This window comes from Caretta caretta, chromosome 3 (assembly GCF_965140235.1).
Source record: "Caretta caretta isolate rCarCar2 chromosome 3, rCarCar1.hap1, whole genome shotgun sequence".
Taxonomy (NCBI): domain Eukaryota; kingdom Metazoa; phylum Chordata; order Testudines; family Cheloniidae; genus Caretta; species Caretta caretta.
The window spans coordinates 78,602,715-78,616,834 of NC_134208.1; the positions used below are offsets into that span (position 1 = coordinate 78,602,715).

At 38.3% G+C, this 14,120-nt stretch overlaps 1 protein-coding gene across 2 annotated transcripts in view; it reads left to right on the forward strand.

Annotated features, from left to right (window-relative positions):
- The window catches only part of GRIK2 (glutamate ionotropic receptor kainate type subunit 2), a 611,732-nt gene extending 607,780 nt beyond the window's left edge, over positions 1–3,952 (forward strand). Inside the window, exon 18 of one of the 2 annotated variants that reach the window (XM_048844922.2) lies at positions 2,341–2,484. In XM_048844922.2, the coding sequence (XP_048700879.1) occupies positions 2,341–2,354 (14 nt within the window). In that variant the 3' untranslated portion in view covers positions 2,355–2,484. Of the gene's footprint in view, positions 1–2,340 lie in introns of both variants that reach the window. The other variant, XM_048844923.2, reaches the window with a different exon arrangement.
- Positions 3,953–14,120: the final 10,168 nt, after the last annotated feature.

Genomic DNA, 14,120 nt, shown 5'->3' on the forward strand with positions numbered 1-14,120 from the left:
TCGTGGTTTCAATCCAGCTGTAGAGGGACAGAAGTCTATTCCGTAAAAGCCCCAATCTTTTCAGAGCTCTTGTTCAGCATCTTACCAGAGAAACTAAGCAATAAAATTTTCAAAAGTGATGTAGGAGACTAATACTTATTTTCAGAAGTGATTTAAACACTTCAGAGACTATATGCCATTGGCTTTCAATAAGACTTAGGCTCCTAATTGCCTAAGTCACTTTTGAAAATAGGAACTTGGCTCTTAAGTCACTTAGGTCCATTTTGAAAATTTTAGGTGAGCTCTTAAACTGAAGCATGAATTTTCCTTGGACATGTTCCTTCCGTGGACAAGGCTGGAACATGGTGGTGGGACAGATGAGTCAGACTGCACTGTTACTACTTTTTTCTTGAATAAAGAGAGGGCTTTGGGGTAGATTTTCCAAGGCACAAGTGGGAGTTAAATGCCCACCTTTTCTAGACTTTCATTGGGAATTGGACGTCTAACTCCCTGTTTCCCATTGAAAATCCCCCTTTTGTATCCAAGGCTTTATATCTTTCTCAAGCACTAAATTCACTAATTTACAAAACATGTGCATAAAATACTGTAGTAATAAATTGTATCCAGAAGATAAGAGCAAGGATTCCTGTCACAAGTGTAATCCCAAGAATACATTGTAGTGCATGGGTACTACCAACCACTATTTTTTGGAGAAAATTGTTCTTAATAGGAAAAAGTAAACCTTACAGTAGACATATGCTTAAGTTGGAGCGTATCATTGCTCCTTGAATTATTACCACTTCGTGGCCTGGGTTTATTTTGAAAAGATATTTTCATTTGTGCTCACTTGTTAATATATATTTTTTTATTCTGATGAGCTTGTTATGGCACTGGAATAAAACAAAAGCCAAGGACACAGCTCAGCCCATCTCTGCTTGGACCATTTCTAATCTAGGTCTGTTCTGCACACTTCCCTCTTGCTGCACTGAGAGTCAGCAGTAATAACCAAATTTCAAAGGAATTGTAAGGCTTCATTTAGAACTTGTGAACTCATGTAGAGTGAGTTATTTACAAATCAAACAAGAACCCTGAGGCTAGGAAAAAGTGAACAAGGTGAATATTCACTGCTGACCTATCACAAATCACATAAAAGTAGATACTGGTTAGGAGTTGCTTAACGCAATTCAAGAATCTGTTTTAGGAGGGTTTGTCCCACCTGGGTTTCACGTGACCTCGCATGACCTCCACAAAGGGCTAGATTGTAATTTGACAATCTGTCTTGAATGAGGGGCAGTATGTTGCTGAGCTCAGAGAGTCATAATTTCTCTCACACTGGCCCCTTGCTCTCAGGAGGAGTAAGTTACTTCACCCATCTTCATGGGACAGTTTACTCCCCACAATGTGACTGAACTATTGGATCTTGAGAGTGTGGCAGGGGTGGGGAAGGAGAAGAGTTCAGACCCAAGGTCCTCCCATCTTCACTTTCCTCCCTGCACATAATGCAGTATTGGTCAAGCAGCTGTGATCAAAGTCTGAACGCTGCTGAGCAAGTGTGTAAGGAGGGCCTTATGTTGCCTTACTTCTTTGTACAGATAAGTAAGGTTCTGACGATCCAGCCCATATGGGGAACATGCAGTAAACGTCTACCTAACAGGTTGTTCTCAGGAGTTTATGCACCTCAGTTTCAAACTAAATCTACTATTTTACTTGCAAATCCTCTTCTCTGAACAATATTCTTCTGTGAACAACAGCTCTTCTGACTATTGCAGATTTGAAGCTAAAGAGATGCAAAATAAGATATTGGGTATTTGTTTTCCATTTAACTTCAGACATGACTGTTGACCTCAAGTTCTGCCTTATTTAAATTTAATTTAAAGTTAATTTAAGCTAACTTTACACAAAACATTTATAAGTTTCTGAAAAGCAGCAACTCAGATTTTATAGGACTGAAATACATTATTTTGAAAATATAAAGCAGGGAGATTTGCAGAGTATTTAGTGAACATGTACATTGAAACTTTAACCTGTAAGGCTAAACTATGCTAACAGAGCATCTGTCTGAAATCTCTTTACATATAATGTGCATCACGAGACACTAGTTGGCAGATAAATAATTGTAGAGACAAGGTGAAATTTTCAATGAGCCATCACAGCTTGATAAGTCATTTTAATTATTATGTGATGCATATTTAAAAGACAGCAATTTGTTATGATCTGCAGGCTGAAACATGGCAAACTGACAAGGCTGTTCCAAAAGAGTGAATCTGCTTCTAGACATTGCAACTTTATTTTCTTACAACTGTTTTTTTTTTTCTTTCTTCCTTCTTCTTCTTCTCCTCATCCTTAAATTTCCCCCTATAGAGGTCCTTCTGTAGTGCCATGGTAGAGGAGCTGAGGATGTCTCTGAAGTGTCAACGTCGGTTAAAACACAAACCACAGGCCCCTGTTATTGTGAAAACAGAAGAAGTTATCAACATGCACACGTTTAATGACAGAAGGTTGCCAGGTAAAGAAACCATGGCATAGAGCTGGGAGGCCAAATACCCCAAGCACAAACTGTCGTCTTTTTTTTTTTCAAACAACTTTGCGAGAATGTTTCCTGTGGAAATATGCAACCTGTGCAAAATAAAATGAGTTACCTCATGCCGCTGTGTCTATGAACTAGAGACTCAATGATCTAAGCAGTTGCAATGGCCAGACTCGAATCACAAGCGTCATGGATCAACCAAGTTATGCAGGGGTTACACTGTTTGTCATGGGTTCCACCATTATGAATGAATGAATGTTTCATGTGAGTTTTGTGGCTGATTTCAAATGCAGTCTTAGTGAGAAATTGCAGGTTCCTTTTGAAGTTCAACTGTTGCCAGGTGGTGGAGAATAAACGTCTGACATAGTAACTAACCACCGAAGGAGTCTTCAAACAGTAATGTCTCAAAACAGAGTATGTTCTTGAGAACTTTCAAGCATAGAAGAGTTACTATTTGCTGGCCGATATCTACAAACTGTAACTGCCAGCTGCAGAGGCAATATGAGCTTACTGGATGGGAGGAGTTTTAAAGCAAAGGAAATCTGAATCTCATGAATAGGATAAAAATGGGGATGCTAACCTGCTTTTGGACTGTGTCTGTGTCAATGATCAAAATAAAAAAATGTCAGTAAAAAAGGCAGTAATAATTTCCTTTTAATTTACTTGGGCTGGAATTTTGATGTGTGAAAACCATAAAGTTGACCCAATTTTTGATGACATAAAATTGACAAAGAAATGTATCTTACAATCTTTAGCTGTAAGCAATTACTTTGTTCTTTAATTGTAAAAGAGAAAAATAAAGTGTATTTGGCACATAGAAAGCCTGTATTTTAGCCAAAAAGAGTTGTGAAACCCTTGATCCTGCTACTCATTGAACTCAATGGAGCCTGTGCAATTCTCGCTAATAGTGAAAAGGGGATTGGTCACCTAAAAGAAGTGAATGTGGAGAACTTTAAAGAGGACTGCATTTATCAATACGGTCACAGTGTTAAATGAACAAAATTCTTGAGCAGTTTTTTTCAAAAAAATGTTCAGGTTTATTTGTGGAAATGCAAGATTTCTATGAAAATAGTTTTTGTATGGAAATTTTTGTAATACTTTTTATCAACAAAATAAGAACATGCGTTCTGGTCGGGGGTGTGATGCCAAGCATGAATGGTAGTGCGTGTGCATCACCAACGTTTGGTGAAAACTATTTTTATCAAGAAAAAGGAATCTTAGAAGAGAAATATTTTCAAGTTAGATAATAAAGCTAAGTGCACTACCAGCACTGCTTACCATGCTACACTCCTGGTTTCCACTAGGCTGATAACCTACTGTAATGAACGATTGTGTGTAAATGGTAAAAGACACAAAACTCTTGGCCACATTGTGATAACAGTTGAAGTGCACACAGTTTGCTGTTTGAATCCAATGCACAAAATTAAAAAAAAAAGCATTAAAATTGTCAGTTTTAGTTGTTTTGTTTTTTTGCTGTGTGATTTGAGCAATGTATGTACAGTACTTTGTGTCAGTTCTGCTACTTATAGCAATCTCAGTTTAGGGCCCAATCCTACAAACACTTGCTGCTGAGCATAAGCCAGTGACTTCTTTGGGACTGCTGTACATCTCCCGTTACGGACACCTATTGCAGGGTTAGGCCCTTAGTTGGTACAAACCTAATTTACCCATCCTGCTTGTAGTGGGTTTCAGGACATAACATTTTGAAAAAAACTGCCCCACTGACGTTAAATCTTGCACCCTGTAAATTTGTATCCTGAAAATGCAGCAAAACGTATAATTCTAGGAACGTTATGCCTACTACCAAAGTTTATAAAGATGTTTGGTTTTTTAGTTCAGGAAAAAACATTTTCTTTGGCTATTTTATTTATTTATTTATTTAATCTATAACAAACAGAGTTCTAGAACTAAAGGAATAAGAAATCGGTCATCGGTGAGGAAAGTGAATAGTTGTTTACGCAAGGCACAATTTTATGTTATCATCCAAAAGAATTATTCTATAACGTTTCACTTTTCCAGTACAAAAGTATAATATAGATCACCAACATTGCAGGGGTTATAATATGCTATTTGGGATTTTGGGTATACTATCCAATTCCCATAAATTTTCATATGCATTGAGCTGGCCATTTTCATCATGACTAGGCATCAGGAAAATAAAATCTCTGCTTGTGAGAGTTTCATCCCATTGATGTGGTATAAAGAACAGGTTATTTTTGTCAAAATAAACAAAACATAAAATAAAATAAAAACACCTTCAGCAAAGGTTCTGAAAAAATATATATAGTTAAATAATGCACATTTAAACAAGTTCAATTTTTAAATAAAAAGGAAAAAAAAGTAACTGTCATACAGGACAATGGAAACTCCTAATTATGATGGTTTGGAATGGTAAAATATTGGCTATTGCATTGACTGATGATTTACAATAAAATTTGTAAAGTCATAAAGCATAATGTTGTATTATATTCAGACTAACCTTTTTTTCTCCATTTAAGGATGTTGAAATAAGCAGGAGTTTCATTCTCCCCTTGATCCACATGGGTAATTCTCATTATCATTAATGTGAGCCACAGTAAGTCTGAAAAGGCAGGAAAATGCCCCATATATATCATTTGGGACAAAAACCCCTAAGGAATGGGGAATATTAAAACTGAAAACAATATGGATTAATTTGCATCTCAGTGAGAACATGCAGCCTTCCATGGCAAGAGAAGCATACAAAATAACTGGTAATTGGAGATTTGAATATCAAGACCAGAATGGATGGCTCAACAGACTCACTGGGATAATGGCATAATTTGAATGTATACTCTCACCCATTTATGTTTATTGATGTGAGCTGGTAATGATTTTTGTTTTTAGAGAATCAAAGAATTTAAATAAAAAAATGACTAACACACACAGTAGTCCCCAAAGCAGCAGAAAATGTCATGCATTGCTATACATCCCCAAAAGCTCAATGGATCATTTTCCCATCAATACTATGGATGCAGTTCCTTATCCTGAGAGGGAAAACACCATTTCTAATGGCAAGGGCCAGATCCTCAGCTGGTGTAAGTTGTGATAGCTCTGTAGCTCTGTTAAAATCAATGGAGCTACACCTGTTTACGCTAAGTGGGCATCTGGCTCTTGCAGATGCAGTCAGACTTTACTCAGTTCAGCTGTTTTATGTGGGGGTTTTTATACAAGACATCAATATGTCCATTGATTTCTCAGAAAGGGATGGTTGCTTTTTCTCTGGCTGATCTTGATTGTTAGTCCAGAGAAGAGTTTTAAAGCAGCTATAATTCAGCTATGAGGATCTACCTGGATGATTAAAAAAAAATAAGAAATGAATTCTTCAGGTGACATTCCCTTTCTTTAAACTTTAATTAATGTACAGGTCTGCAATCTTTAAGGATTCCCAGGATCCAAATGTGAAATCTTCAGATTTGCCTCTTAGCACATTTCTTTAGAACCTTTAGTTGGGCACAGGCAACTATTTAGATACAAAAAGAAATGACAAAGTATATTTAACTCTTCGTGTTTATGAGGAATCTAGTTTTGGGCAGGACTGGAAGTAGAAATCCTGGGCCTCAGCTGAAATCATTAGAGATAAGCTGATTTACATCAATCTGGCTCATTATACCAAGATACACTACTGCAAGAAGAGCGAGGAGTACTTGTGGCACCTTAAAGACTAACAAGTCTCTTAGATTTAGAGGATGCCACAAGTACTCCTTGTTCTTTTTGCTGATACAGACTAACATGGCTACCACTCTGACTAGTGCAAGAGACACTGCTCTTGTAATATTCCCAGGCTGGAAGAAACCAGGAAGTGCCGGCAGTTTTGTGAGAGATTTTATTCTTGTGAGGTTTCCAGCCCAATTTTTTAACTGAAGAGCTTAATGCAGGAGTGGCGAATCTTCAAGTTTGCACCTGAATTTCTGGGGACTTATCAGAACCTGCCCTTCTCAGGTTCACCTTTCACTTCTTCCAAAGAAGCATCATTCAATGATTTTTAAAAAATAATAATAAGTTGACTGGATAATATGACAGAATGTGAAGGACATGATGGAGAATGGAAGAAACTAACTAACTAAATAAATAAATTTGAAATGGGAAAAATGCCATGATATTTTACAAAATAAAGAGGTATCAAACCAGATAATAGCACAGAACGAGAGAGACAGGAGGCATATGCCATATGGATCATTTCTGCAGAATAATGCTTAAGTCTGGTAAAAATGTGCCAATCATGGAGCAGCTCATGACCACTTCACCTTATCCCCAGATAAAGGAGACCCATCACAAAATATAGTGGGTTAAATCCTTGCTACACTGAAATCAGTGACAAAATTCCCATTGACTTCAATGTGACCAAGATTTCATCCAGAATCTCCAAAAATGGTAAATTTATTCGGCTAAATGTACAATGACCGAAACATAGAGGCCAAAGTATGACACTAGCATTTCTGTCTTCAAGCCTGCCTTCAGGTTTATAGGTACAATTTGCCTTGTGTCATAGATTCATATTTTTGAGTCCAGAAATGTCCACAATGGTCATCTACTTTGTTCTCGGGCATGAATTCCTTGGTGTCCTCTTCCTACTTCCTTCATGCTGTCCCCTACACCTTTCTGATGTGTCCACTAAGCTCTTTCTTTTCCGCCTTTTAAATCTCTTCCCAAAACCCATATCTTCAAGCTGTCCTATAATCCGTAGCTCCAGTTAAACCAATGTTACTCAGAACACCTCATCTCCCTTGTTTGTAACCTCCAAGGGCACATACACTAGCCTTTCATGTGACTGTAATCTTATTGCCCTTTTTATTTTACTTCCTGTTCCCTGCCTCTATCTCTTCCTCCTGTTTTTCTTGTATTTGCCTAGATTGTACGCTCTTCGTGGGCAGGGAATCTATCTTTTATTTGTTATATGAAGCACCATGCACCTCTACGGAGCGATAAATAATAAAAATAAGACCTTTTTAAATTGTTTGAAGTGATACTGATCTGATTGCCTGCCAGTCTAACACTCTGAGGGTCCTGGTTCATAACTGGGGGTCCAATGCATCATACAAATAATTATAGTAAAAAGTCAATTGACAGGACCCATCACTCTGACTTACACATCAGTGGGAATTACCCTACAGAATAACGGTACAATAGCCAAAACATAACGGAAATAAAACTTATGTAACATAGATCCTCATGTACTGATCTACTTAACAGCAGTTTTACTACTCATTCTATCTCATTTAAGGATGGGCCAACCAATTCAGATTACATAAAACTGAGAACTTGTCAGAAGCTTAGTCCAAATCTCACGCCCTAACTTATTTCAGGTTTGGAAAACAAGCAGTGAAATAACTCCTCTCTTACCTTGACCCAAAATTGGCTTCATTCCTTTGCTGAAATCCATCTAATTGTTGAGCAAATCTAGCAAATTTTCCAATACCACAAGTATGCACTAAATCCGTTGTGCAAAGGAATTCTTTGCTAATGATAGAACTGCAGAAAATAGAGAAGGCCTCTTGAGTAGGGATAAGTGAACTGTATTTTCAGAGGGTGTCTATCACTTGATGCACCTGGCCTGGTGGCAGAACTTACCAGATTTTCTTCTTCCTATTGTGCCTGGTCCCTTTTTAAATTTAGTGTCACTCTGGAACTACACACCTTGTCTTGAAAATAGGACTGCATAGACAGTAACACTCAAGAAAGCCCTACACCATGCAAAATGCTTCCTTTCCTTTCCTTTTCTGAGATAGTAGACATACTTGGGGTTGGGAAGGAATTTTCCCCCAGGTCAGATTGGCAGAGACCCTGGTGGGGGTCGGGAGGGCGTTTACCTTCCTCTGCAGCGTTTGGCATGGTCTTAACTAGCGTAAATAGTGAATTTGCTGTAACTTAAAGTCTTTAAATCAACAGTTGAGGACATCAATAACTCAGCCAAAAGTGATGGGTTTATAGCAGAAGTGGATGGGTGAGGTTCTGTGGTGTGACATGCAGGAGGTCAGATGATTATGACAGTCCTTTCTGGCCTTAAGTCTGAAAGTCTGTATGTTCTCAGACTTCACAGAGATCTACCCAATTGAAAGGAAAGCCCCTTCTCTGCCACATCCTAAAGAGTTTTATGGGAAGGAGAAAAGGATATTGGTAGTGATGAGAAACTTATTCCGCTATATACATAACTGAAGAGAGGTAGGAGAACTTTGGAGATGGACAAAATTTTGGGCTGCTTCTATATGAAAAACACAAGGCTCAGAAGGTGATTGCTATATAGTCATCAGTCATGTCTCCATATTTGAGGTAGAGTCTAGCCCTAATTTCCATGCACCTACTAACTTCTAAACTGATTAACACATTTTTTGTAAAATGTTATGTCAAAAATAGGGCATGAACCTATCATTCTGGCAACATTCTTTCTACATCTACAGGCTCATTCATTTGATTGATATAATATAAATTCATTGGACTCTAATTAGAACAAAATTCTTTGACCAGGATTACCAAGAGTACCGTGTCTAGATGGCTGCCTGAATGGATTTCACATTACTATGTCCTGGCTGGTCGGAAACTAGCAGCCCATGTTAATAGCCACTCTTTCTAAGACAAGGTTACCCCATAACCTGCATCATAGAACATGCCATTCTGGTCATCTGCAAAGGAGCAGCTACCTTGTGCCATTACCACACATTACAAACCATTATTACTTAGGTCTGGCCTTCAGGAAGAAGTTCCACTGCCAACACTCCATGTTCCAGGGCATGTTTCTACTTTTCTCTCTCAGCCAGCTGAAGTCACCTCCACGAGGTAAATGACCTGCCAGGGAAAAATGTAAGTTTGCAAAAATCAAATGGTTCAAAAGGCGCTTCAATCAGCTTTCTCCAGACCACATGAATACCTCATGCCACAGGTAGCTTTCAAATCCATTAAGCCTTATGTGAACCTAATAAGGAGTGTAAGAGACACTGTTCTACTTGTCACGCATTCATGACTGGCTGAAGTAGCAGCCGAATTTATGGAGTTAGTCTTAAATGCAGAATAAAGTGGTCAAGCAGTGTTTGTGTAGAACAAGTATACCTTATAGGCCTGTCTGAATCAACTCACCACTTTTTCAAGGCTACAGAAATGGTCTCTACCCTGACCGGAGTAAAGCTCAGAGGCCCAGGGCCAGATTTTTAAAGGATCTTAGTTGCCTAAATAGCTGTCTTGTGGGATTTTGAAAATGTCAGGAGGTACCTAACTGAATAGTAGATACCTAAAGGCCTTTAATTCCCCCCCACACACACACACACACACAACCCCCTACTGTCCTGCATGCCTTTTGGGATGGCACAAGCTACTCTGAGTGATGATCTGCAGCCACGCTCTCAGTTTCATGGTATTGGCTTTATGCAGCAAAGTTGTGGATTGTAAGTGTCTGGGCCAGAATAGGCTGTTAGGATCATCAAATCTTTGCCTCTCCTGAGCTTTCCAGTAAATGGTGAAGACATTCCTTGCTAATGTGTTGTTTCTCAGGCCAACAGCTCTTTGTTCAAGGAATCCCATTGGTCATTTGCTCCCTTCATGGAGTTTGGGCGTGAGCGAGGTTTGCCCAACATGCTCATAACACTTGTAGTTCTGTATATGATAATGGTTATAATCTAATCTCATATTTCAGGACTTCAGATAGTCACTTGAAGGTGTCAGGAAGGTATTTTTTTACCCAATGCAAAATTGTAATATTAGTTTGGGATTTTTGCCCTCCTCTGAAACATCAGATATCTGCCATGACTAGGGAATGGGATACCAGTTGAGGTGGACTGGTTCTCAGAGATGATACAGAAAATCCTTTGTCCTAGATACCTGTGTGACATGTCTTGCTCACAATTTAACTGATTGCCAGTTTGGGGGTTGGGAAAGAATTTTACACACATGCTAAGAAGTTTACCAGAACTCCAGAAGGGCTTCTGGCAGGAGTCAGGCCTCCACCCCCCACAAAGGGGTTTTTCAGTTATTACAAATGCATAATAGCTTTAGCTCAGAACAAGCACACCTATAGCTAGTTCAGGCTTTCCTTTACACAGCATAGGCTTTTGATCTTCGGATTTTGGGAACAGGTACTCAATATACAATGATCCCCTCTTCAGGCAATAGCTTCAAAAGGCTGGATTTTTGCATAACCAGAAATGGGAATTTGCACTCACCTCCCCCTCAAGAGTCCCTAGGCAAACCCCTTGAAATTTTCAGTTCATAACACTTCCCAGTGCTCATAATAATACATAATCTTTGCATTTAATACAATGCACTCCTAAGATACATAACCTTAATGCAGTGAGAAAACTGAGTACAAAACCACCTGAACCCAGGGAGTATGTACTGTGAATAACTTATCCATGCCACCACTGTCCATGCTATTATCACTATACTACTATTTATATGTTTATGCAAGCTGGAAATCATACCCCTAGTCTATAGTGTAGATGGAGTCTATTTTGCTCCTTGGATATTGATTAATGGCTCCATGATGAAGACGAACAGGAGTGGCCACAGAAGCAACCTGCTGGCATCTCTTCTTTACAAATATACCTGGGTAAAGATGTAAAGTTTCTAAACATGGCATGAAAATATAAATATTGACTAATATGTTGAAAAGGGGTATTAAGTGCATTCATTAAATTTCTATGCATAGAAAAGGAAGGCACATTGCCTACTCTTCAGTGAGACATTTTTTCAGCTCCTCATTAACAATCCTTAATCCTCTTTCCAAAACTGCATCAATCTTTCTTTGAATCTTAGTCAGATCAGCAGCAAGTGGCTGATAAGAGATTTCATAATTTAATTGCCTCAAATTTTCTTTTCAACAATCTTGACTATTCATAATTACAATTGTTCCCTTTTTTGTCTTCTGCTTTAATTACAAAGTCCTTGTACTGTGTCAGTGTCTTTAAGAAGTCTATTTCTCAGATAGCTAAAGTATGGATAATTTTTGTTACAGGTTTTTAAATAATTGCTCAAAATTATGGACAATTTTTGTTACAGTTTTTAATTAATAGATCGATGGACCTTGTTTACATCTCCCATGGAGAGTGTTAATCAAGCCTGTGTATTAAATTTACTTTTACATTTAAATAGCTTTTGTTTATGGGCACCAGCCCCTGTCCCCTGAACATTTGACTTAGCTAGTTAACTTTCAATGTAATAGTTTTATTTATTTATTCCATAGTATCTGAGTGCCTCACTAATATTAATGATTTCATTCTTCTAACAGCCCCCTGAGTCATATGCCTCACAGAGCCAGGGCGGAGGATACCTGATCCAAAGTCAAACCACTTTTTGTGTATACCATTCCTCCCTTTTTTATGCAGGGAAGTGCCAGGACCCAGCTACACTTTGCTGGACCTGTAATATACTGCATTTCTTTATTTCTGTCTGCAAGCTACTCAGTGCTGTTTGAAGCATTTGCTTTTTCAACTTGGCCTGCTTGTGCTTTCTCTCCTGTGAAAAGCATTAAATTCACGGAACATTTATTTAGCACTGTGAAGCTAGATTAGCATAGTTGTTATAGCGAGTTAGGATATGTGAGTGAAGGAAAGAATCAATATATAGTAATAAATCTGTCTCTGTCTATATTTTACTATCTCAATCCTGCCTCAGTATTGTCTGAGTGAAAGCATAAAAGAGAGAAAAGAATGGGTTTGATCCCACAGTCCTGGAGATTTCATGGGACTGTTTCCTGAGAAAGGGATTGGTCTCATGAATGCTTATTACTTTATAGCACTTCATTATCCGTCTTGTGGGTGTGCATATTATTCCCATTTTACAGACACAAAAATCAAGGTGCTGGAGTTTTCAGAAGAGCTCAGTTTTCACTTATCCCCCAAAATAAATGGCCACATTTTCAAAATGCTCATTTGTCACTGCTGGGTGAGAGGGGAGGTATGAACTCTTGAAAGTAAATGTCACATGACAGCTGCTGGGTGTCCAGAAATTCTGAAAATCTGGCCTCAAGTGTTTAGCTTTAGTAGAAGAAGAAGCCTTCACTAAAGAGAAGGATTAATATTAATTTATTTTTACTACCATAGTTCCTGGGAGCCCTGGTCATGGACCAGGATCCCATTGTGCTAGGTGTGATGCACACACAGAGCAAAAAGACAGTCCTTGCCACCAAAAGCTTTCTATTTCCTAGACTTCTGTTCACATCAGGATATGACACCTTTCTCTGTAAGAGCATTACCATGGGGCAACTCTATGGTACTATTATTGTATGTGTTAAAGGCCCAGATCTGCTCTCACAGAACTGCAGTAACCATTGGTTTCAGTGGCCACTGCACTGTGTAACTGAGTGTAGCATTTACCCCCATATAGTACTATCAAACTATATCAATGATTAATAATGTTATTTCTGTTATTCTATGACTAATTTCTATGTTATATACCATATTGCACACACGAGCTATAAAATTAATAGATAAACTTTCCATAAGTTTCAATATAATTTGAGAAATTGTAATGAAAAGATAGAAATGACTCCAAGATCTCCTTCTTGAGTGGTACTAGCTAATTTAGATCCTATTATTTTATATGTATAGTTGGGATTATGTTTTCCAATATGCATTACTTTGCATTTAGCAACAGGGAATTTCATCTGCCATTTTGTTGCTCAGTTTTGTGAGCTCCCTTTGTAACTCTTTGCCACTTGCTTTGGACTTAATTATCTTGAGTAATTTTGTATTGGCTGCAAATTTTGTCACTCATTATTTACTTGTTTTTCCAGATCATTTATGAATATATTGAACAGCACTGGTCCTAGTACATATCCTTGGGAGACCCTGCTATTTACCTCTCTCCATTGTGAACACTCACCATTTATTTCTAACCTCTGTTTCCTGTCTTTTAACCAGTTACTGACCCATGAGAGAACTGTCTCTCTTAACCCATGACTGATTACTTTGCTTAAGATTCTTTGGGGAGACCACGTCAAAGGCTTTCTGGAAGTCCAAGTACCGGATCCACTGGCTCACCCTTCTCCACATGTTTGTTGACCCCCTCAAAGAATTCTAATAGATTTGTGAGGCCCCATGTTCCTTTACAAGTCATGTTGACTGTTCCCCAATGAACTGTGTTAATGTATATGTCTGATAATTCTGATCTTTATTCTCTATAGTTTCAACCAATTTGCCTGGTTCTGAAGTTAGGTTTACCAATCTGTAAATGCTCGGATTGCCTCTGGGAAAGTTTTTTTTAAAATTGACATTACATTAGCTATTGTCCAGTCATCTGGCACCAAGGCTGATTTAAGTAATAGGTGCATACCACAGTTAGTAGTTCTGTAATTTCATATTTGCATTCCTTCAGAATTATTGGGTGAATACCATCTGGTACCGGTGACTTATTACAGTTTAAATTATTGATTTGTTCCAAAAACTCCTCTACTGATAGCTCAATCTGGAACAGTTCCATAGTTTTGTCACCTAAAATGAATGGCTCAGGTGTGGGAATTTTCCTCACATCTTCTACAGTGAAGACTGATACAAAGAATTCATTTAGGCTTCTCCAAAGCGGCCTTGTTGTCAATGAATGCTCTGTTAGCATCTCAATCATCCAGTGGCCACACGGATTGTTTGGTAGGGTTCCTGCTTCTGATGTACTT